This window comes from Guillardia theta (genome assembly GCF_000315625.1).
Source record: "Guillardia theta CCMP2712 unplaced genomic scaffold GUITHscaffold_15, whole genome shotgun sequence".
NCBI classification, from domain to species: domain Eukaryota; class Cryptophyceae; order Pyrenomonadales; family Geminigeraceae; genus Guillardia; species Guillardia theta.
Window position 1 is genome coordinate 285,261 of NW_005434659.1, and position 20,489 is coordinate 305,749.

Consider the following 20,489-nt stretch of genomic DNA (forward strand, 5'->3'; position numbering starts at 1 on the left):
CCTGGTGGCACGTATCCAATATCGGAGCCGACCGGGGGGGTAGGAGTAGGGAGAAGATGGGGTGGGGTGGTATCGAAAGGATTTTACCGGCTCGTAGGAAACTCGGAAGGAAGCAACTATGCGAGCGCGAGCATGTGCTGCCGTTGAGAGATAGCAGCTCTCGTGCTCTTGAAAACAAGATCCTTGACCTTTCACAAAGAATATCGAATTCTGTTCGCACATCAAAACATCCAATCATGCTAAACTGGTCGTTCTACTCCAAGGGGAGGAGAAAAGCCTCGTCGTTCTACGGCGTCAATCTGGATGCTTGGTTTCAGAAGAACATGGACGCAGAGGACATGCAAGAATTCCTTCCAGATCGACCAGCAGCCACCAAGAGAAGATGGTGGGTCCCTATGTCAGTCTCCTTCCTCCTCCTCCTCTCCTTCGGTGGGTTCGTGTGGGGAACTCTTCCTCTTCAACCCCAGTTGGAGACCAGGGCTACGACCCTGCATGTCTACTTTCCTCAGGACGGTTCTCTCTCCTTCAACGCTACTACCATAGCCCCTCCTGAAGCGTCAAGGTTCCACGATATCAGCGTGCTGTCAGCAGAGTGTACCATCTCGTTGATGGAGGATCAGGTCATGTTCATGGATTCGTTTGCTGAGATATCTGTCCAGGGACCTTTTCGACTCCTCTCAAGAATCTCAGGGGAGCAAGAGGCCATCCAGTCATTCCAAGGAAAGGTTCGCTTCGCAGATCTGACTGCGCAGCAGTTCAGAATGGTCCTGGAACGGAAAATGAGCTTTGGAATTTCTTGTTCGACACTGACTTCAACGAGGCTGTACTGGTCAGCATACACCATAGAGCGCATCGAGGTGTTCAACAGCACGCTCAACAACGGTCTTGCCGACCTCTTGAACAACACTCTTGAAGGCATTACCCTTTCAGATCTGTTTGAGGACCTCCGCGATGGTTTCTCCTTCTTGGACCAGCGACAGGCGCTGGCGGTGCTGCTCAAGCTCCCCATGATCCGAGACACCAGCGGCTTCATTGAAGCTGTCTACGTGCACCTGCCTGAGATCTCTTTTGATCTCACCCTCGGCTTCCTCGGAGACTTTTCTGTCCGAGACCCGGAGGCAGCCGTGGACCCGTCGCAAGCTGTCGTGACGTTCGGGTCTTATCCTGTCTCGTGGTTGTTGATTGCTCAAAATCAGACGTCAGACAACCATGCTCAAGCGCATCTCTTCGTGTCATGTGTCCAAAGAGACTGTGTCCGAAGCATCCGTGCAGTCATCGGAGTTGGTCTTGGTGGCTTCACGACGCATCCCATACAAGGAGTGGCAGTCTCAGCAACAGCGTCCACGACATCTGCTCCTTTCTTCACCAGACTGTTGGGAGATCGGCACATGATCGTTGTCAGTTCGCAGCAGTACCAGTACCATGGGCGGAGAGTTGCGACGGCTCTTGCGGGCTACTCGGACTGTGTCAAGGCTGACATGTTCGAGAACTGGAGGCTGCAGCTCTGCGCAGATACAGGAGGGATCTTGACGGATATGAGCTCAGGTCTTAACTTCTTCGAGCTCGACAGACATCCTTCTGCCATCCTAGTCCTGGCCTCCAGGAACTACTTCGATTACGGTCAAGGCAACCCGCTCTTGCTCGTCCATCTGAACGTGACAACGCTGAGGAAATTTACAGCTGGGGAGGCCAGAGCTATGCTGGGCGCGGATGTAGCGCGCGCTCAAGGCGACTCTGAAGTCGTAGAGTCCACGTTTAAGACTGTGAGCTACATTGAAGTTCAAGAGAACGACAAAACAGTGGTGCAAAGTTATTTGGATGCAGACCTTGGTCTGTTGCAGGACAAGTATGCTTCTGATTCTGTCACGACTGATACACCTTTCTTTGCCATGAGAGTGAAGGAAACTGATGGTACCATGGTGTGGGAGTTTCTGATCTCAGCGAACAGAACGACTCAATCTGATTCTGGACTTACAATCTACAAGAACACAATGATCAGTCGATTGCGGGATGTTACCGTTTTTGATTGGGGTACAGCAGTGCAAAGTCAGTACTCACACTCTTCTGTTTCGTTCAACTACTACGAGGATGGTCGGAAGATCTGGGGTAGAGACTCGCCGGATTCCTTCGAGCTGACGTACACCACGGCACTCCAACTAGGATCAGGGGCAGTGAAAACAAATCTCGGAGCAAAGGGACAGATCGGTTTGCGTGCGTGGGTAGGATATATCGAGAACTGCTCTGACGTGACTTGTTCCAATGTCTTCTGGGTGCCTTGTGATACAGAGAGAATATCGAAAGCTGGGTTGGACTGCAACGTGTCACTCGACGGCTGGTTGAACGACGACATGATCAGCATCGAGGCTCAGGTGTTCCATGACTCAGTCGGCGAGACGTACAGAGGATCCGACAGTATTTCTGTCATCACCTCGAACGAGTTTGCTTTCGATTGGAGCAATGACTACCATCATAATTGTTCTGAAACATTCACACTCGACGACGTAGCAGACACCCAATACTATCCATTCAAGAAACAAGTGCGGTGTTCTCTGACAGCTGACTACACAGCTGGTGTCCTACTGGGCTCTGGGACAGTAAGGAAGAGCCTCGACGCTGGAGGTCGTTTTATTCTGAATAACAGCGAAGAATCACTTGGTTCTTGTCATAGAACATGTTATGATGGGCTAGTCTCCAAGGAACAGGCGTTGGACCCTGCATACACAAGGTGTTATACTGGGTCAGGCAAACTTTCGCAACTTAACTTGAGCCTTTCGATGGATGGCTTGCGAAACAATCTCGACGCAGTCGGGATGCAGTTGATAGTAGCAGGATCTTTTCTTGACTACTTCGTTAATGTATCCAGCTTATTCTCGGTCAGTCAGAATAGCGAACCATGGTTCGATTGGAGCAACTTGGTTTATGGAAAGTATGAATATGTTGATCAATGGTATCACACCGAGGTTCAGAACTCCAATGATTACACGAATGAAAACCTTTACAACCACTCACTCCAAGGCTTTTATTCTACCAACCTGCAGTTTGGACCCCCTGCGAGTCGCCAGAGGCTCGGCAGCAGCAACAATTTGTCCTGGTCGTCCTACCAGTCAGACGTCTCCAAGTGCACGGAGATTTCTTGTCAACGCTTCTCCTCGTTTCAGGCTCACTTAGATGCGGACCTGAAAGGTTGGCTCAACGACAAGAACGTCGGCTTGACAGAGCTGATGGTACTCAACGTCACAAACGGGGCATGGAATGCGTGGAGCGTGATCAACGCAAGTGGAAATGAACTTTCGTTGCTCAATTGGAGAATCGACATGGACGGAGCTAATTCCAACACGAATGAGTACGACAGCACGTATGAGGTTGGCGTCTCAAACTACAGCACCTCCAGCCTCGATGAGCTCCTCGTGTCCGCCAGCTATACTACAGCACTTGAAGTTCAACTGTCTGCGAATGAGAAACGCAACAGCCTGGCTGGTAGCGGCCGCATCGACCTGCTCTCCACATACCTTGTCGAGGAGATCCACACTACTGCTGCGTGGGGATGTAGCTTGTATCCCAACGGTACTGTGATTAGTTGTCAGACCCATTACTGGGTGACGCAGAACCCTTTCATTTCGACAACAGCCTTCGACTTGTCTATGGATGGCCTGTGGAATGATGTCGACAGGATCGGGATAGAACTTTCTTCTCTAGCCTTGCGCGATAACAACATGTTGCTCAACAGCACAGGCTTCCTGTCAGCCACTAGCAACAGCGAGTCCTTGCTCACCTGGAGTTCGTCGTTGATCACAGGATACGTCCCTGCTCTGAGAATCCTAACAACTCGAGTCATCAACACGATCTCACTCAACGCAAAGAGCCTGATCGATGTCGGCCTTGAAGGAATCATTGCACTTCAAGACACCCCAAGATCAGCTTCTCTTGCCATCTCAAACGCGGGAGAATCCGTTCTGTACATGAGTGGCGACTTTCAAGACGAATGGTTGCCTGGACCATCGAAGCTTGTCTGCACTTCAGTGAGTGTTGTGCGCATACCTTCTGCTCAGGTGGACTTGCGATGGACCCACACGTTCCAAGTCGAGATGGGCCAGGAAGGGATGTATTCGGTATCGTTCCAGATAGTCGACAGCGAGCAACACGTGAGGTCACAACGACTGTTGGAGTCCACAGACGCCATCCTGCTAATCAACACATCAGTCGGAGTACAAGGCGCCAGTGCCAACACCCTTCAAGACTTCGTCAAGAACTTTGCCATGGAGCAGACCGGCCTCCTGGTGGACATGAACGTCGTGGTTGGAGGAAGCGACCGCCTGTCTGTCAGCTCCTTCCTTGGCTCGAGCGGAGACATGGAGGGGAGCAAGGAGCAGGTGTCGTGCGTGCAGGTTGACGTGGGGATCGACGGCTGGGAGGCACTCTCCGCTTCTGGTGACGTGAGGATGACAGGGCTCAAGCTGCGATCGCTGAGTCCTAACGAGAGCTTCGCGACTCTGCAGCACGTGATGGTGGAGGCCCGGCACAACAACGACACCATGCTACTTCAACGCACCAACGACGTGTACCAGGGAAGCAGACCCACTTGCAACGTCGTCACCGCAGGAAGACTACTCATGTTCGTCGACATGATCTGCCAGCCAGGGTACTGCAAGGACCAAAGTGGCTACTGCTTGCCCTGCAGCGAGGAATTGCAGGAGGAGGAGGTGATGGAGGCACCTGTATCCACTACTCCCTTGCCTCCTCCTCCTCCTCCTCCTCCTCCCGCTCAGGTCATGGCGCGTAACGACACTCTCGCGAGAGCGACTTCGACAGTGACCACGGTGATCACGACAACCACAGCGATCGCTGCCTCCTCTGTCGCCGTCAGCGCCGTAGCATCAGCCGTGCTGCCCTCCCTCTCATCAGCTGGAGCCTCTGGAGCTGGAGGGAGGAGCGGGTCTCTCGCCACCTCTCTCATCTTGCAGACTCAGTTCATCGCGATCACGGGTCAGATCGGGGGCAACAGCAGCACCGGCGCGGTCTCGGAGTTCTCCTCCCAGCTCGGTTGGTCCAACTACAAGTTCTTCTCCCTCTTCAAGGGCGACACCAACACGACCTGCGACCGAGCCAAGCAGTCCAGCAACGAGCTCTTCTCGACTCTCATCGCCTGCTCGGGAACCCTTGCGCTCGCCGCCGTTCTTCGCGTCACTATCAATCAGGTCGGAAAGTTCTGCAGGAATCAAGACATCGCCATGCAGGACTCGCGTGCCATCCCCTTTCCCAAGTGGGAGCTTGCGCTCTCCCTCACGCAGGTTCAGGGGCTTGCTCTTGCTACTACCTCTGCCATGGCGAGCCAGTGCCTGCTGTACATCATCTTGGGAGCGGTCTTCTTCCTTGCCCTCTTCCTCGAGGTCCTTTCGATGTTTCGGTTGGCCTGGCAGGCAAAGAGAGGAAAGATCTTGTGGCAGACGAAGATGTTCCATGACGCCTGGATGGAGCTGAAGCACGACATGTCAGAGCTCAAGAAGGAGAAGAAAGTAGCAACAGTCAGTCACGCCATCAGCACTCCTTTCATCCGAGGAAACTGGAACGTCGACGGGGATCCTGAGCGGCATGACCAGTCTCAAAGCTTCATGAGTCGCTTCGGCATCCTGATCGAGGAGGTATGCTCGCATGCCTGGTGGTTCTCCGTCTACTCCATCGGCACCAAGGTGCTCCATGCTCTCATCATCAACCTCACCAACAACGAGACTGCTAGGAGCTCCAGCATGACTGCCTGCATCCTCCTTGACCTCGTCCTCATTGTTATCTTCACACCGCAGATCGACTGGCGCGATTGGGTGACGCAGCTGCTGGCGGCCCTGGGCAACCTTGGGATCTGCTTGACTTTCTTCTTACGGAACCTTGACAAGATCAACGACGCGCAGGTCAATAGCATGTTCTTTGCCTTCGTCGTCATCTCCATCATGCCGATGGTTCTTGCCAGCCTGGCCAAGGACATGTTCAAGGCTTCCGGAGCTGTCTTTCAGTTCGTAACGATCTTCAAGCTAGAATCAAAAGAGGAGGAGGACAAGCAGAGGACAGAGCGAGAGAGGCAGAGCATGCCATGCCAGATCGTCGAATGCGTTGATGTTCAGCCCGTGGAAGATTCCGAGATATGCAGCATACCTGTGAAAGCTGACGAGTGGTCAGGACAAGCAAAAGAAGCGCAAGAAGCGAGTACGGAGCAGTCATGGGCGAATCCGGTACAAGGACGGGTTCTGTCACTTCGAAATCAAGAAGGTTGAAGTTATGATTTCGATTGTTTCTGATAAGTCTTGCTCGTTCATGTTCTTTATGAAATAGAGATTTTTGTTTCATCAGAGTGAAATCATACAAGTATCTAAAGTAAACATCAAAGTTTTTCTTTATTTTCTTGATTGTCATGAGTGTATCTACTATTTGAAATTTATCGATGATATTCTTCGTCCACATCAACATCCGAAAAATGTCTGCTTGTCGAACCCATCACTCATCTCCATTCGCGCACGACCAAGTCCAAACTTGTAGCGAATGTGCAGGACGTTGTCTTGCTCTCGTAGGAGCTGAATGGATGAAGCAAGGAAAATCAGGCAACATAGGGGAATACTGTCAAAGACAATAATTGCAACAAGAGCATTTCAGCTGTCTCTTCCGAGCAACTCAGTGTCAAAGGGCAAGCAATGTTGTACGACGAAGACAGCATCTGCCCTCGTATCAGGATGATACGTCAGTAACCAAACGGTTTAAGTGAGTCTATTGCAAACCTTGACCTGATCATGATTCGCAGTAGGTGCTAAAGATTCATCGGGCTTGCACATATCCCTCGTCCTTTCGTTGTAACAAGTGTGCATGATATGATTTTGGAGACTACACATCCTACCACATCTACATCGCAAAACGAGCCTCACTTTTAATTTTCTGTTGCTTTTGACTTGCAGATGAGAATAGATTCATACCAATCAACATGTGCAACAGAACGAGGGTCGATGATAAGCCAACTATCTTTGTTTCATCAAACACTCTCTGGCTGATGCTTGGTCGATCTCGTCTGAAATAAGGTTTGTAATCGACAGTCTACAACTTATATGTCAAATTCATCATTCCATGCTTAACTTGGGCTATTTCACCATCATGCAAGCTCTGAAAATTGAGTATATCTGTCAATGGCTTGATCCAGTATGCGTTTCCTTTTTGTGATACGGTTTACAAACTGTACGTTATGTGGGTGAACGTGTGAGTTGCAACATATGTTGAATCAATGTTTGTAAGTCATGGATCTGTTGATAGTTTCTCTGCTTTCTCGTCATGTTTTCAGCCTCTTGCTCGTTTCGATCTTCCTTCTCCACCAGTCATTTTTGCAACGGGGGGTTTGTGAGTAAAACATCGCAATTAGTTGTCAGTAGAAAAATCAAGTCCGCCTCACCAATAATATTACAAAACCCCAAAGTCAGCATCTCATTCCTATGCTTGTTGCGGCGAAAAGATATGGCTGTTACATGTCTAACCACTTTCCGTTATGACAGTTAACGCTGTCTCTTCGCCATGGCGGAAGATGCTGCGGCTTCGTCCAGGTGCTCATGGAGGTGGAGAGAGGAGAGTGGAGGTGGAGAGAAGCGAAGTTGGAGGAGGAGAGAAGGGGATAGAGAGACTATGGTAGTGCTGTAGGTGCTGTAGGTAAGGAAGGTCTGTAAACAGACAAGAAGGCTTCTACTTTCAGGTAGTATAGAACGCAGTGAACTGGCTCAGTGGGGGGTTATGGAATGGAAGAATGTGGAGAACCGGGAGTATTGATAAGATTGGATGGAAAGTTTAGATGGGCAATGATTTGTAGACCAAAAGAGTGCTGCAGCTGGAATTTAGATGATCTTGACAAGGGATTGAGAAATTTTTGTTGTGTCTACTCTTAAAATTCGACTATTTGCGGTGCATCTTTGTGAGCGCGTCCATTCTCTTTTGATTATATTTGAAGAGAAGTTTTGCTCAACTCAAAACGATCGAGCCATGACTTATGTCCTTGCTTCCAGGAGGCGGCTGGATACGAAGCATTTGTTAATAACAGCAGCTTCGTCACTGCTTTTCATTGGAATCATCGTAGCTACATTGGATGCAAAGGTTTGGTCTTGCCGATTTACTTCTTTCTCTTTGTGATGTATGCTTTCAGAGTCGTCAGCCCAGCGTCTTGCTGCAGTCTGCTTGGAGCAGGCTCCCTACTAAACCACAAGGAACCAGAGGCAGCTCTCCTATCCGTGCCAACGATGTGGCCAAGACGCCGATCAGCTACAGGTTGAGGGGCGCCGTCGAGCCTAGCATGGAGAATGGAGCAATTAGCGCGGATGCTCGAAGACTTCAAGAGAACCTCCGCAAGTACCACGAAAGAGTGAAGGGCACCGAGAACGAGTGGAGTCATGTGTACAAGAAGAAACTACAGGGGTTCAAGAATGTAGCGATCCAACCGAACCTCAGGAACTTGCCCCCAGGATTTCATGTGCTGAAGCCGGGACAGAAGTTGCCAGCTGGTGCGAAGATCGTGTACCCCATCATGATTCAGCCCACCGGGGGGAGGAATCCTTCCTTCAAGTCCGTTTCCTCGCCGAGGTCTGCAACTCTTTTGAGAGCTAATACGAACATGCTCGACGAGGCTCCCGAAGAAGCAGCGGCAGCTAGTGGTGAAGGGGAGGAGGCGGAGGAGGCGGAAGAAGCACCCCGTTCACCTCCTCCTGTAGTGATGACAGCGCAAGAAAAGATCGATCTTGCCAACCAGGAACACCAAGAAGCTCGTATGGAGAGGAGGGTTGCTGGGGAATACAGGACTCAGGTTCCATATTCTGAATCTTTGGGCTGCCCTGACATGGAGACAGGCTCAAACCTTGGAGCGAGAGGGTGTGCAACTCATTCAGAGCGGCTGGAAGAGACATCAGGACGCCGAAAAGGTTGGAATGATGCTCGCGACCGAACAGAGTGGATGACATTGTTTTCCTAGTCTTTGAAGGACGCACTAGGGAAGGTTGATGAAGCTGATGAAATGATCACCAACTCCAACAAGATTAAGGACTTGGCTAACGCCCACCGCGGCGACACTCTGGCGACCCAGGTATGGCGCATCTCCTCCGATCTCACCATCTAATTGAATCTTCTGGCTAGATGGAGACAATCGCATCTGAACTGTCGGCTGCATCAGAGGAGAAGGCTGCTGAGGCTGAGAAGCTGCAGAGTGAAGCTGACTCCTACAAGGTTTCCTTGGTTTCTGGTTTTCCCGTTCATGATTTTTTTTCGTGCAGGATTCCGGTGAATCAGAGGCTGCAGCAAGATAAAGATGAAATATTAAATTTTTTGAAAAGGAATCGTTGATTTCACACACTAAAACACCTCTGATTCGTTTGTCTACACTAAAGAGTTTACCATCCTGACTGGCAACGAGGGACTCGAAACAGTAACGAGCTATCTACACAAAATCTGCAAGAACAATCGCTCTCGTTCACCTCCACCTTTCAATCTTTGCGAAGTTGGAGCTTCAAAGCAGGGAAAGACACAACCGGAGGAGAAACGAAAAGCGCAATTTCCGTTCGCGTAGTCGAAAAATTTTCCCAGACCTGCTTCCAATTGGGGCACTCCAGTTTGTGGTAAGGATGCTCTTTGGGCTTGATATAAGATCCTTGCAGCTTCTCCGCTAATTCTGCAGTGAGAGCCTCCTCGCATCCTGGAGCTGGCAACCCGCACAGGTTCTCCAGGAACCTCGGGCAAGAAACTGAGCTGCACGAGCTGACAGCTTCAGAATATGCCAACAAAATTGACAATAGGCAGCAAAGAAACAAGAGGTTACTCTTCTTCATCATATGTGTTGCCAAACAGAAATGAACTGGGCCGACGATCGTCAGAAATACTGATGGACCCCCAAAATGAGCTGAAATGCAGATCTAGTGCCTTTTGCTAGAATGGCGTGGGCATAAAGAGCTTCACAGGGAAGGCTGGTGGTCAAGACTAAGTTCAAGATTGACTCAAGTCGGAAAGAAAAGAGAATTCGGTACGTTTGGGGCTCACGAAGCAACGGAGGTAGGAGGATGGGAGACCCTGAGGCAGGTCTGAGACCGACAAGGGGCAAGGAGAAGGAGAGAATCTATGATTCAGGGAGAGAGTCGAGGGGGGCGGATCAGATCAATGAAGCAGGTGAAAGGAGGGAGCAGGAGGAGCAGGAAGGAGATGTGAGGAGGAACGGCGGTAGCTGGCAGAAGAGGCAAGGTGCTGAAGGGCGGGAAGGAGAACAATAGGGACGCAACAGCCATACGAGCCCCTGGGGGTAGGGTACTAATTGATAGAATAGTAGGGTCAACATGCTGGGTTGTGAGGGGTGGGGCAGTAAGTGGTGGCCATGTGGGTGGGTCAATTTTCTGCTGTAAATCAGGGGTACTACGGTCTTAAAGGGAATGGAAGTTTTAGACCTCGTTGATGAAAGAGGTGCTTTTTGGGTGGGGGGGGGGGTAGGGGTCCTGACAAAGGCCTTGGGCAGGGAAACCATTTTACAAATAATTTTAAATGAAGGGCATTGGTACCCTTTATTGGTTCTAGAAATTCTTATCTGTCTTGAAACAGGTCCTATGATGGTCTTATGACTGTAGTGAGCAGTCGTAGTTGGAGATCTGTACTATAGATACAATCTTTGCACCTTAAATATATATTTTTTGTACTGGGACAGCTCACAAGTACAGTGATTTTCTAGGCAGTAGAAGTTTTTCTATGACCCTTCTATGACATCATAGGCTGAGTGACATAATACTTTATTGAAGCCCCTGATAGGACCAAATACAAGCTCCTATATACCCTACTCTGTGATAGGACCATGCTAGGACAAGTCAACCAGCAGACGGTATCTGAGGAATCAGATTGCAACGGTTGGTGTCATTTGAGATATCGGTGGTAGCTAACGAGCACATTGGGGTGTAAGTGTCAAAAATGAATTAAGAACCCCTACTTTACCGTAAATACCTGGGTGGTGTATGGTATTCACGAAAGTGGTTGGTAGGGGTGGTTCTTGCTATGGGGGGTGAAGATTTGTGGAAGGCAGGACAAACTCTTGTAAGTGGATCCTTGCTGCCTTTTTCTCAGGTTCTACCTGGTGCGCGCTCGGACTCAGTAGTGAATGCTTGAAAAAAAAATGTTCTTTGTTTTCTTGTAAAAGGAGCACCCCGAGAAATGGCGCAGGCTATGGCAGCGATGGTGGGAGCAGCGGGTGTGCGGCTGGTGAGGGAGAAGAAGTCACGCGGAGGAGTGCGAACATAATATCTTAATGCAGGCATCAGACTTGATGGATCACTCCATAGAGTTGATGAAGGTGAACCTGGAGAAGGAGCGGATCGAGAGGGAAAAGGAGCACTTGTAAGGCGTCTGCTATGCGCGCATTGCGCGGGACCAAACTGAGTATTTCAAAACAGCCAATTAGAGATAGAATGGGCAAAGGAAGATTCGCGCTTCAGGGTAAGAAGTCCACATTCTCCTCGTCCATCACCTTGTGGGAGGCTGATTTTTTCGTTTTCCAAATAGGATCTACAGCGAAATTGGTAATGGCAACCCTGAACAATGTTGTTTGAGACATGAAGCAGGCGAAAACTTGAAGATAAACGCAGACGAACATCTGAGAAGATGGTATAGAGTCCAAGAGCACTTCTTGTAGTTTGCAGGATCTGATCATGATGAAGACCCAGCTGTCATTACTAGCAAGACTGTCTGCTTTGATGGGAGGGTTTCAGGTACAGGATTCAAAGATGAATATGAGGTGAATGCAGGGCAGGTCGCGATGTTTATCAATCAGGGGTTACCCGGTTTGACGGATTCGTGGCCTTCTTTTGCGGTAGACCCACTGCATCGCGAGTCTCAATCGTGACTGATGTTTTGTTTCATACCAAAGAATGCAACTCTATCACCAAAAGGTATCGACGCGAAGAAGCTCCTTTGAGGCTCTATTCTCATGATGTGATCTAGGGGTTGGAACTGTCTGGTATCACAACTGGCAATTGCAGGATGAGCTCATCGCTATCTGGGCAGCCATCAGCGTGCTTGTGATTTGCATCTTTTCCATTGCTATGATATCGTTCCTCTAAGCATGGTTGAAGGTGATTGTGGTCAACTTCTCGATCATGATCATGGCTTCCCTGATGCAACTTCAAATAGCGCAGCACACCTACAAGGTACAGTGATGGCGACTTGATTTCTCTTTTCACTGCATTGTGATTGGAGCGCATAGGAAGGTGACTTTCCGATCCATGATTCTGAGAGGTGAGGACAAACATTTCTCCTGTGGAGAAACTCGAGGTAAGGGTGAGCTTTCATCTTCAGATACAGCGCAGCGAACCCCGATGGGCTCATCATTGAATCACAAGAATTCCTCCTCTTCTGGAACCTGACATGCGACCACAAGTGCGATAGTTGAGCGGAGAGTGTCCCTATACTAACCGATGCGCAGGTTCATAGTGATGATGAAGGTTTTCTCATGGGGCATCCCCCTCTACTTCGCAAGTCTTGCCCTTGGAGTGAGGGCACTTCTCTGTCACGTTTCCCGGTCACTGACTCGCAGCAGGTCATCCTCAAGTTCTACATGTCGACAGTCGCAGCCTTGATCAGCGCCATGGTTGTTTCCTTCGCTTGTCACGCACTCTGATGCTACTGACTCTGCGTGCTCTGAATGGCTCCAGCCTTGTGTTGCCTTCACCCGCATGTGAGGGACTTTTCATCTTCCATCTTGGCTGAAAGGTTGCCAGATGGTGGCACTATCACTCCGGGCTCATCTCATACATCACGTTCCGTGCAGCGGGTGCGGACGATGATGCAGGTCAGTGCCTCTACCCCTTGTGCCGCTGACTTCTCGAGATCACGGCCGGTTGACAGGGCGTTACGAAAGTTCGATCAAGCAAGAGGCTTCGCTGACTCCTCCGCAGCGTCGCGTACCTGCAGGGGTTACGCAGCTGAGCGGGAGGTGAGCTCTAGAAGGCTGCATGATGAACGGCTGAGCATGTTCAGGGCAAGCCGTGGTGCGGAGCTTGGGGAGGAGGAGGAGGAGGAGGAGGAGGAGGAGGAGGAGGAAGAGGTGGAAGGGGATCAAGCTGAGTCATCGGGGGATATCCATGAACAAGATTCAGAGGAAGAGTTTTTCGATCTTCATGATATTGACATGTCAGTGAGGTTTCTTTCTTTTTCCATCCCACTGACATTCGATCGGCTCAACGCGATGCAGTGAGGAGGTCAACGGCAGCCTGACGAGCGTCAGCCGGAGGTTTGCGCGAAGTCAAGAAGGAGGTGGAGTAGGAGGAGATGAAGAGAGAATAAGGAGCAAATCACAGTGATTATCGGACGGCAGTGAAGTAATGAACATGTCACAACGCTGCACCGGCGGTAGCCGGGACCTACGGACCGTTCACGGTTCGACATGTCGCAGCATTTGACCGCGGGACGAGGTAGCTCAGTCACATTGAAGACTGCGCAGCCTCGGAAGATGGACTGGGAGAGCCGCTCAGGAGTCCGCGGCCCCGGCGGGGGGAAGAGAGCACTCGGAGCAGAACTTCGCAACCCAACTCAGCCCTTACGGCGTAAGGGCTGAGTGGGTTTGGTTCTCGCTGTCTTTCTCTTCTCGCCGTTTGGCCTGTGCGACAGTGTCAGGGTCAAGCCTCCTCGACTCTCCTGATTGTCCTCGTACTGATCTTTAACTTAACTTTGAGTAAAAGGTAGGCTGAGTGTAATGTCTTTTACTTGAAATGCAACTCACCCCCCACCCCCCGGGCCCGGACCGGGCAAGTTGAACGCTGGGCCGGGGGCCGGCGGCGGCCCCCGGCGGGCCCGGCCGAACCCGGGGCGGGCCTGCCCGGTGGCTCGGGAGGGGATGAGGCCACATAGTTTTTTTTTGAGGGGATTCGAGAAGGGCAGCTAATGCAGGGAGAGGAGCGGAGGAGCGGAGGAGAGGAGCGGAGGAGAGGAGCGTAGGATGGAGGAGGGATAAGGAGAGGGACGGAGGATGAAAGGAGACCATGGGCGATGAAAGAGCAGAGATCAGGATACAGGAGGAGAGACAGGGGAAAGAAAAGTTTCAAGGTTCACAAAATGAGCAAAGGAAGATAGAGATGCGGGAGAAATTCACGAGAGGCAAGAAAGAAGAAGGAAGAAAATTTGAGAGTTATGAGGGATTGAAGTTGTAAAAGAGTAAAATTGAGGATAAAGGCAGGAAGGTGTTTTTGGTAACATATGGGCAGGCAGGAAGGTGCTTTTGGCAAGTTATGGGCAATAAGAGCATGACGAATGTTTGTTAGTAACATAAACTGAACTCGAATAGATGAGAAGAGGCAGTTACATCAATGAGCAGATGCATGTGCATGAAGCAAAAATTAGTAACTTCCATAATTGACAGCACAGTGTAAGATGCACTTTGTTGGAAGTGCGCATGTGGGGAATTGAAAATTTATCACTGAAACAGCAACAATGTAGTAATGTAAGGATGGAAATCTAACACAAAGAACTCAGTGGTATAGAGGACTAGCAGCAGGGTAACATGGAAGTTGAACACAATCAAGGCCAAAAGAGCGGTAGAGGAAGGACAGCACTGTCAAATCCCGATGTCAAGCGTCACATTTCAATCAGTTCAATTATTTTTCTGATATCTCTGCTCTTTGCCAGGAGAGCTCGAAGCTTGTCGCCATGGCAAAGCATCATCCCGATTTGATCATGTGCAGAAAGCAGCCAGGCATTGCCATCGGTCGCCTTTGTGAGAAGTGTGACGGGAAATGTGTCATTTGCGATTCTTATGTCAGGTTAGTGAAGTTTCTATCCTTTATCTCTCTTCTGACATTTATCCCAGACCGCACACTATGGTCCGCATCTGCGATGAATGTAACTATGGTTCGTATGAAGGGCGTTGTGTGATCTGTGGAGGAATGGGAATCTCCGATGCCTTCTACTGCAAGGAATGCACCGTCCAGGAGAAGGACCGCGATGGCTGCCCGAAGATCGTCAACCTGGGAAGTGCAAAGACCGATCTCTTCTACGAGCGGAAGAAGTATGGTTTCAAAAAGCGCTGATCTTGGTGCCTCGCCCATTTTTTCCAGCTGCAGCAGGAGAAGTCTTCCTGCTCAGTGAGGTTTTTCAGTCTCCTCGGTGCCTGAGGGGCAACAGGCATGCGATGAGGAAGAAGTGGCGCGAGGTCAAGAAGTTGTCTGAGCTCAATGATAAGGATTTTAAGTGCTTGCTGTCTAATGCAAGAGTAAATCATCGGGAATCGCATGAGGAGGGATGGAATTACCTGTGTGTCCCAGCTTGGTTACTTGTTCCATCCTCCTCCCCAATTTTTCTGCCAGTGATGAACAGCGAAGGCGTTGCCAAAGTTTCTGTTGCTTCCTTTGTCCATTTCCCACCATCCATACCTAATGACGGAAAGTTAGATGTTGGAATCGAAGTATTCAACCGCACGGGTAGAAGAATTCTCTTGTGAACACCTAGTAAGCAAGTTTACTCTCGATATCACAACATGATCTCAAAGTCACCACAGCTCTCCCGGCCTTGAGCTCCTCAAAGAGCACCTTCGATGCTCTTCCTCGGAGATCTTGATTCGCCATCTCTACTGCATCATCCAGCTAAACAGCAGGTAACAGCTGTCAGTTCAAGGTGATCATATGCTCGAGGGCGGGTTACTTCGCAAGCTCCTTCTTCCGCAGACATGCACGCGAGAGCCCCACTGTCGTCACCCAGTAGAGTATGACTGGAGCGAGTAGATAGCAAGGAGCTAGCTCACGCATAAGTGTTGGTCCAAAAGTACGGACCCGTCTTGTGATTGGGATCTTGGCCAAGGTTCTCAGCAACCTGAACACGTATCAATCTTATGAGGTCGAGACGAGTCTCGGGTACCTGGGCAGGTAGGCCGTCTATCAAGGTTCGTATCACGTCGTTGTTTGCGGTTGCGCCGAACAGGGACGGGCAGACCCAGATATCACCCACACCGTTCCCCCAGACCTTCGACAGGGATCTCAATTGGTAAGGACGTTTGCCAGAATCCAAAAGGGATGTAGTTACCTCGATTTCCATGTCCTTTTCTGCACCAACGAAGAAAGATAGAGAAGCTTTTTTTGCTCTTGGATCAGGAAAGATTCGGAAGCTTCGATGAGTCATACCTATCAGGTCGTCTATAGGTTTGAGTGCCTCGAAATCCGTATCGATGTATATGCCACCAAACCTGCACATCGCATCAGATCAAATTGTCCGATGATCATTGGACAAAGAAAACTTTACCTTTCAACCACTTCGAGTCTTACAATATCTGACAACTCTGTGAATAGAAAGTTCATAATCAATCCCATGGACGTCAAAAGGCATGTTAAAAGTCTTGGCAAACCTGCAAATGTATCTGCTTGGTTAACGAGGGCCTGGTTGTGAAGTGGCCAAGTGATCATATCATCTGTCCAGACCACAAACTGCCATTGTGGATGTCTGCAATTTTTCCATGTCACAGGAGAAGGACAATCAGTCGTTGAGTTACAGCTGCTTCCAAGTATCCATGTAAGCATGAAACTTATCTGGAACCTCTCGCCTACCCCCCCATCTGTGATATCCTACCCAGACCTGCAGCAAAGTTACCCGACCTCCGCTATGTGGGGCAACGAGCACCCAGTGGAATATCCTCGGGATCCTCCCCATCCTCCCCATCTCCGCGTCTCTGGTTATCACGCATGTCCCGTTCACCGCATGGAGGCAGTCGTCCTCATGCGGCTGGAGACCCGGCACCCATGTCAGCAGAGGAGGATACAACACAGTGCAGTCGAACACTTCCTACCTTACACGTGCTTCGTTCCCTCCAGGGAACCACTGGGACTACATCAAACTCCACAGACTCGTCCGGATCCTGCATACATCATTTCAGCGCGCGTTCTGCGCCGATCCCCTCCTCTCTGAAGCCCCCAACACACAGCACACCTTTTCCTCCTGGTCCATAACCTCCACCTTGTTCCTCCCCAGCTGCAGCTCGTGCTCGCTGACGAGCACCGATCCCGAGCACGCCCACAAACTTCCCACAGCCTTGGAGTTGACCAGGACAGTGACCCTGCAGGAGCCCTCCCGAGCGCTGAGGGAGAACTTGACGACGAGGTCTTGTCCTTGAGGCAGCCTCTGCCCCTCCCTAGGGCTCTCCACCCTCATCCCTTCGCACGCGCACCAGAGCAACCACAGCAGCCATGCCCCCCTCCGCATCCCCGACATTCCTTCCCCTCATCCAGCACACCATGTTGAGTGACCAAGGACAGGACTCCGGGACCAAGGATCGGACTGGACCAAGGACTGGACCAAGGAGTGACCATCCCCGGGCCCGGCCATGGACCTTGGCATCCTGGCCGGGCCCCGGCCCGTCCGCCCGGACTCCCGGGAGCCGGTGTAAGGCCCGGCTCCGAGGCTCAGCCTGTGAGTGACGGTCAGTTCAGCTAGTCGGACCCAGCCTGGGGTCGTCCATTTAGCCGACTGGCCAGCCATGAGTGGCCCGGTCAATTAGAGATCCTATTTATCTTCAAGTAATGAATACAATGCTCGAGCCTGTGCTTATCCATCCGCTTCGTCCTCAGCATCATCTTTCGACCCTCTATCGTCCACATGATCTTGAATATTAATGCCTGTAAGGATCCTTGTAAGCCCCTGCACTCACTCCCATCTCCTCCTCACCTCTTTCTGTGATCGACTCGCTTTCAGTCCATGGAGCACACAGCTGCGCAGGGTCAGTGAGCCCCTCCCTTCTCCTCCCTCCTCCTTCCCTATCACCTCACTGAACCTCCCCGAGCTCTGAAGGATTTTCAGCGCCCTTGCAAACTCCATCTCGATATCCTTCACGGTATTCTCGTCCACGTATCTCCCCAGGTCCAGGTTGACGTCGAAGGGATCTTCTATGCAGATGACATGCCTGTGCAAACAGTGACTTCGCACAAATCTGATCCTACCCAGCAGACCTGTTCTTGTTGTTTCCTGGGACGTCCCAGCCCTTCGCTGTCTTCTTGAGGAGCCTGCCACTCCGGATGCTCACTACTCCCTCCCCTATCGAAAACACTGCAGACAAGCCTCAGCTGCTGTGGCTGAAAAGTGTTCCAGTACCGTTGGAGTAGAAGTGGAAGAAACCGACCAGAAGCAGCCCGAGCGAGCAAGGATTGTTCCTTTCTCCTATACCTGGCTACTGTCACTCCATGAAGAGGCCCCGACACGTTACCTGCTAACGACTCGACATTCCTGTAGAAGTAGCAGTCGTACTCCTTTCCCTCACATTGCACCGCGAAGGAAGAATCGTTCTTTTGCCTTGCTTCTTCCCGTTTCAGGTTTTGCAAGCATGGCAGAATTCTTTCATACTGCAGGTATTGGATGACCATCAAAGAATACGTGTACGAGCTGAGGTATCCTCTGAAAGCATTGTGGATTTGCCGTTGCTTCACCCAGTGTTTGATACACATGATCAGGGGCCTTACTCTGGCGTCGAGCATGGTGTAGGTGAAGAGCAGGTTGGTGTTGATGCAGGCAAGCACGTTATTCACACAGAGATCGCAGTCAAAGGAGAAATCCAGCCCATCCCTCGCTTGGAACTTGATGATAGGGACACGGGCGTTTGGCAGAGGCTCCACGTTCATCATTCCTTGCCTCGTTAGCAGCTTTGCGAGACCGATTAGGAAGTAACGAAACCGCGCTGTCTTGCGCTGCCCTTTCGCATTTCTCTGAATCTCTTCTTCAGGAATAAGAAGGCAGATATCTACATCCGAGCCCTTCGAACAAAGGTTGCTGCCGGATGAGCCGAACATTTGAACGCTAGATCTCTGATAGGATCCTGCGATGATCTTGCTTACACTCGTGCAGACGCTCACTTTGCGGACCATTTCTTCCCTCGGGGGGGAGGTCTCCGCCACAAATCGTATGCAATCGTGAGAGAGATTTTCAGTGTCCTCCGCTTTCACCTTTTGAAACATCACTCGCGTGCAGAACGTCGGAGGTTTTGTGTCGAGGCTGGTCCTGAGGTACAGATCGCTGTCTTCAGCAGGGCCAGAGAAATAGACTTTCTCGAGCTCCACATTGCTGATGAGCGAAGGACCCTGGGGATGCGGAGGTTGTCGATGGGCCATATTTTGATGAGCCTGAGCAGTGCCTACTGCGGTGGCGGGATGGATGTTCCTGGGAGGTTGAAGCTGTGGAGCATGCTGAAAGTTGGGATCAGCGTTCGGATATGCTGGGTTTGCAGGAGGTTGATGAGGCGCGAGCTGAATTTGTCTGGTGGCACCTGCACCTGCAGCCTCATCCCAAGGAGGCATGACACGGCCGCCCAACTGTTGTGGTGTTGGGTGACCCTGTGCGAAGCCACCAGGATTCGCCATGGCACGAGGAGCTCTGCCTTGGTCACTGAGATCCATCCTCTGCATCGCATGCTCGATCCCGTTGCTCTCCACCATCACAGGCACCTGGCCTGGTCGCTGCATGTTCGCAGGATGGCGAGGCTGATTCATCTGCTGCTGGCCTTGCATCTGCCTTTGCTGCATCTGCATCTGCATCTGCACCCTCATCTGCATCTGCATCTGCTGCAAGACCATGGGCAGGGGAGCAAGGCTCCATCCCCTCAGCGCTGCTGCTTCCTCTTCAAAAGGCCTCCGCTCAATAGGATGCATCATCAGCCATCTCTCCATCAACTGCACTCGTGGAGCTGCATTTCGGTTGGCAGTACAGAAAACGGCGAAAGGCGATGCTGCAGGGTGTGAGACCATGATCTGACAGCATCGCATCGGGTGAGGAGAGCACAACAGGGCATGATTGTCCACATACCTGAGTCTGTATCTCCTGACCTACTTGCCCAGGGCATGTATGGACCGACAACTTCACATCGAGGAAGTCTGGGTGCAAAGCTCCTGTTCTGACCGAGTGCAAGCACATGAAGGCCAGCATTTCTCGCCAAGCTTCTTTCTTCAGCTCAGGAGAAAGCTCGTTTTCGATCTCCACGTCGCTTGCAATTGCATTGCTCTGACTACATGGAGCTCTATATCAGTCACAGTTTCAGTGACATCGTGTGACAAACCTGCATTTACATAACGCTCGAACCAGCTCCTGAGCAAGCTGTTGCTGGCTCATCGCTTTTTCCTTGTTTCCAGGGCAGCTGCAAAGGTAGGTTCAACCTCAAGAAAGCTTTTCTCTAATGACCGGCATTCGGAATTACTCTCATACATCCAATACCAGCGTTCCATCGAAAATAGCTCATCACAAATCATTTCATTCCCTCTGTATTCCCCTTCCGTCTAAAAGCCGAGTTTTCTCCCATTGTCAGACGAATGTTAAATTTGCGCCTGCTTTCTAGACTCAAAAATTTTCTCTGCTCTCACCAGTCCCCATAGTTCTCATATTCGTCCTCCGATACCCAGACTCGCAATCTGTTCACTGTTGTTCTACCAACAATATCAGCATCCCCCACTCTCGTACATGTCTCATCTTCCGTCCAGCCTCTACTGTCGTACTGCTTGTACATG

General features: G+C 50.7%; 7 protein-coding genes across 7 annotated transcripts; 4 read left to right on the forward strand and 3 right to left on the reverse strand.

Annotated features, from left to right (window-relative positions):
- Window positions 1-236: 236 nt before the first annotated feature.
- Window positions 237-6,321, forward strand: GUITHDRAFT_103976 (hypothetical protein; the record flags this gene model as incomplete). The annotated part of the gene is made up of 2 exons (XM_005837084.1): window positions 237-6,116; window positions 6,169-6,321. The coding sequence occupies 2 exons, from the start codon at window positions 237-239 to the stop codon at window positions 6,319-6,321; spliced, it is 6,033 nt and encodes a 2,010-aa protein (XP_005837141.1).
- Window positions 6,322-7,533: 1,212 nt separating this feature from the next.
- Window positions 7,534-9,338, forward strand: GUITHDRAFT_151235 (hypothetical protein). Its single transcript, XM_005837085.1, has 7 exons — window positions 7,534-7,568; window positions 8,022-8,109; window positions 8,159-8,812; window positions 8,856-8,927; window positions 8,978-9,088; window positions 9,139-9,228; window positions 9,276-9,338. The coding sequence occupies exons 1-7, from the start codon at window positions 7,540-7,542 to the stop codon at window positions 9,306-9,308; spliced, it is 1,077 nt and encodes a 358-aa protein (XP_005837142.1). The 5' UTR covers window positions 7,534-7,539; the 3' UTR covers window positions 9,309-9,338.
- A 123-nt stretch (window positions 9,339-9,461) lies between these two features.
- GUITHDRAFT_151236 (hypothetical protein) lies at window positions 9,462-10,250 on the reverse strand. Its single transcript, XM_005837086.1, has one exon. The coding sequence runs from the start codon at window positions 9,828-9,830 to the stop codon at window positions 9,486-9,488; it is 345 nt and encodes a 114-aa protein (XP_005837143.1). The 5' UTR covers window positions 9,831-10,250; the 3' UTR covers window positions 9,462-9,485.
- Window positions 10,251-11,184: 934 nt separating this feature from the next.
- GUITHDRAFT_135348 (hypothetical protein) lies at window positions 11,185-12,965 on the forward strand (the record flags this gene model as incomplete). Its single annotated transcript, XM_005837087.1, has 13 exons — window positions 11,185-11,232; window positions 11,285-11,367; window positions 11,424-11,466; window positions 11,670-11,738; window positions 12,009-12,047; window positions 12,102-12,176; window positions 12,233-12,264; window positions 12,325-12,405; window positions 12,452-12,518; window positions 12,566-12,616; window positions 12,681-12,703; window positions 12,747-12,817; window positions 12,874-12,965. 13 exons carry the CDS (start codon window positions 11,185-11,187, stop codon window positions 12,963-12,965), a joined length of 774 nt encoding a protein of 257 aa, XP_005837144.1.
- A 1,682-nt stretch (window positions 12,966-14,647) lies between these two features.
- GUITHDRAFT_161882 (hypothetical protein) lies at window positions 14,648-15,251 on the forward strand. Its single transcript, XM_005837088.1, has 2 exons — window positions 14,648-14,783; window positions 14,831-15,251. Exons 1-2 carry the CDS (start codon window positions 14,671-14,673, stop codon window positions 15,048-15,050), a joined length of 333 nt encoding a protein of 110 aa, XP_005837145.1. The 5' UTR covers window positions 14,648-14,670; the 3' UTR covers window positions 15,051-15,251.
- Window positions 15,252-15,756: 505 nt separating this feature from the next.
- On the reverse strand, window positions 15,757-17,157 carry GUITHDRAFT_103979 (hypothetical protein; the record flags this gene model as incomplete). Its single annotated transcript, XM_005837089.1, has 9 exons — window positions 15,757-15,828; window positions 15,874-15,978; window positions 16,039-16,085; window positions 16,137-16,198; window positions 16,255-16,452; window positions 16,502-16,584; window positions 16,630-16,731; window positions 16,796-16,864; window positions 16,936-17,157. 9 exons carry the CDS (start codon window positions 17,155-17,157, stop codon window positions 15,757-15,759), a joined length of 960 nt encoding a protein of 319 aa, XP_005837146.1.
- Window positions 17,158-17,550: 393 nt separating this feature from the next.
- Window positions 17,551-20,210, reverse strand: GUITHDRAFT_103980 (hypothetical protein; the record flags this gene model as incomplete). Its single annotated transcript, XM_005837090.1, has 9 exons — window positions 17,551-17,621; window positions 17,671-17,713; window positions 17,767-17,905; window positions 17,952-18,048; window positions 18,094-18,159; window positions 18,206-19,739; window positions 19,795-20,005; window positions 20,045-20,122; window positions 20,167-20,210. 9 exons carry the CDS (start codon window positions 20,208-20,210, stop codon window positions 17,551-17,553), a joined length of 2,283 nt encoding a protein of 760 aa, XP_005837147.1.
- Between the last annotated feature and the right edge of the window lie 279 nt (window positions 20,211-20,489).

Bases quoted from the DNA above. Each gene is read 5' to 3' on its own strand.
- GUITHDRAFT_151236 (XM_005837086.1), bottom strand. From the start codon at position 9,830: ATGATGAAGAAGAGTAACCTCTTGTTTCTTTGCTGCCTATTGTCAATT.
- GUITHDRAFT_151235 (XM_005837085.1), top strand. From the start codon at position 7,540: ATGGCGGAAGATGCTGCGGCTTCGTCCAG. The intron at 8,928-8,977 runs GTTGGAATGATG...TTGTTTTCCTAG, and splicing joins GACATCAGGACGCCGAAAAG to TCTTTGAAGGACGCACTAGG. The intron at 9,089-9,138 runs GTATGGCGCATC...TCTTCTGGCTAG, and splicing joins GCGACACTCTGGCGACCCAG to ATGGAGACAATCGCATCTGA.
- GUITHDRAFT_161882 (XM_005837088.1), top strand. From the start codon at position 14,671: ATGGCAAAGCATCATCCCGATTTGATCATGTGCAGAAAGCAGCCAGGC. The intron at 14,784-14,830 runs GTTAGTGAAGTT...CATTTATCCCAG, and splicing joins ATTTGCGATTCTTATGTCAG to ACCGCACACTATGGTCCGCA.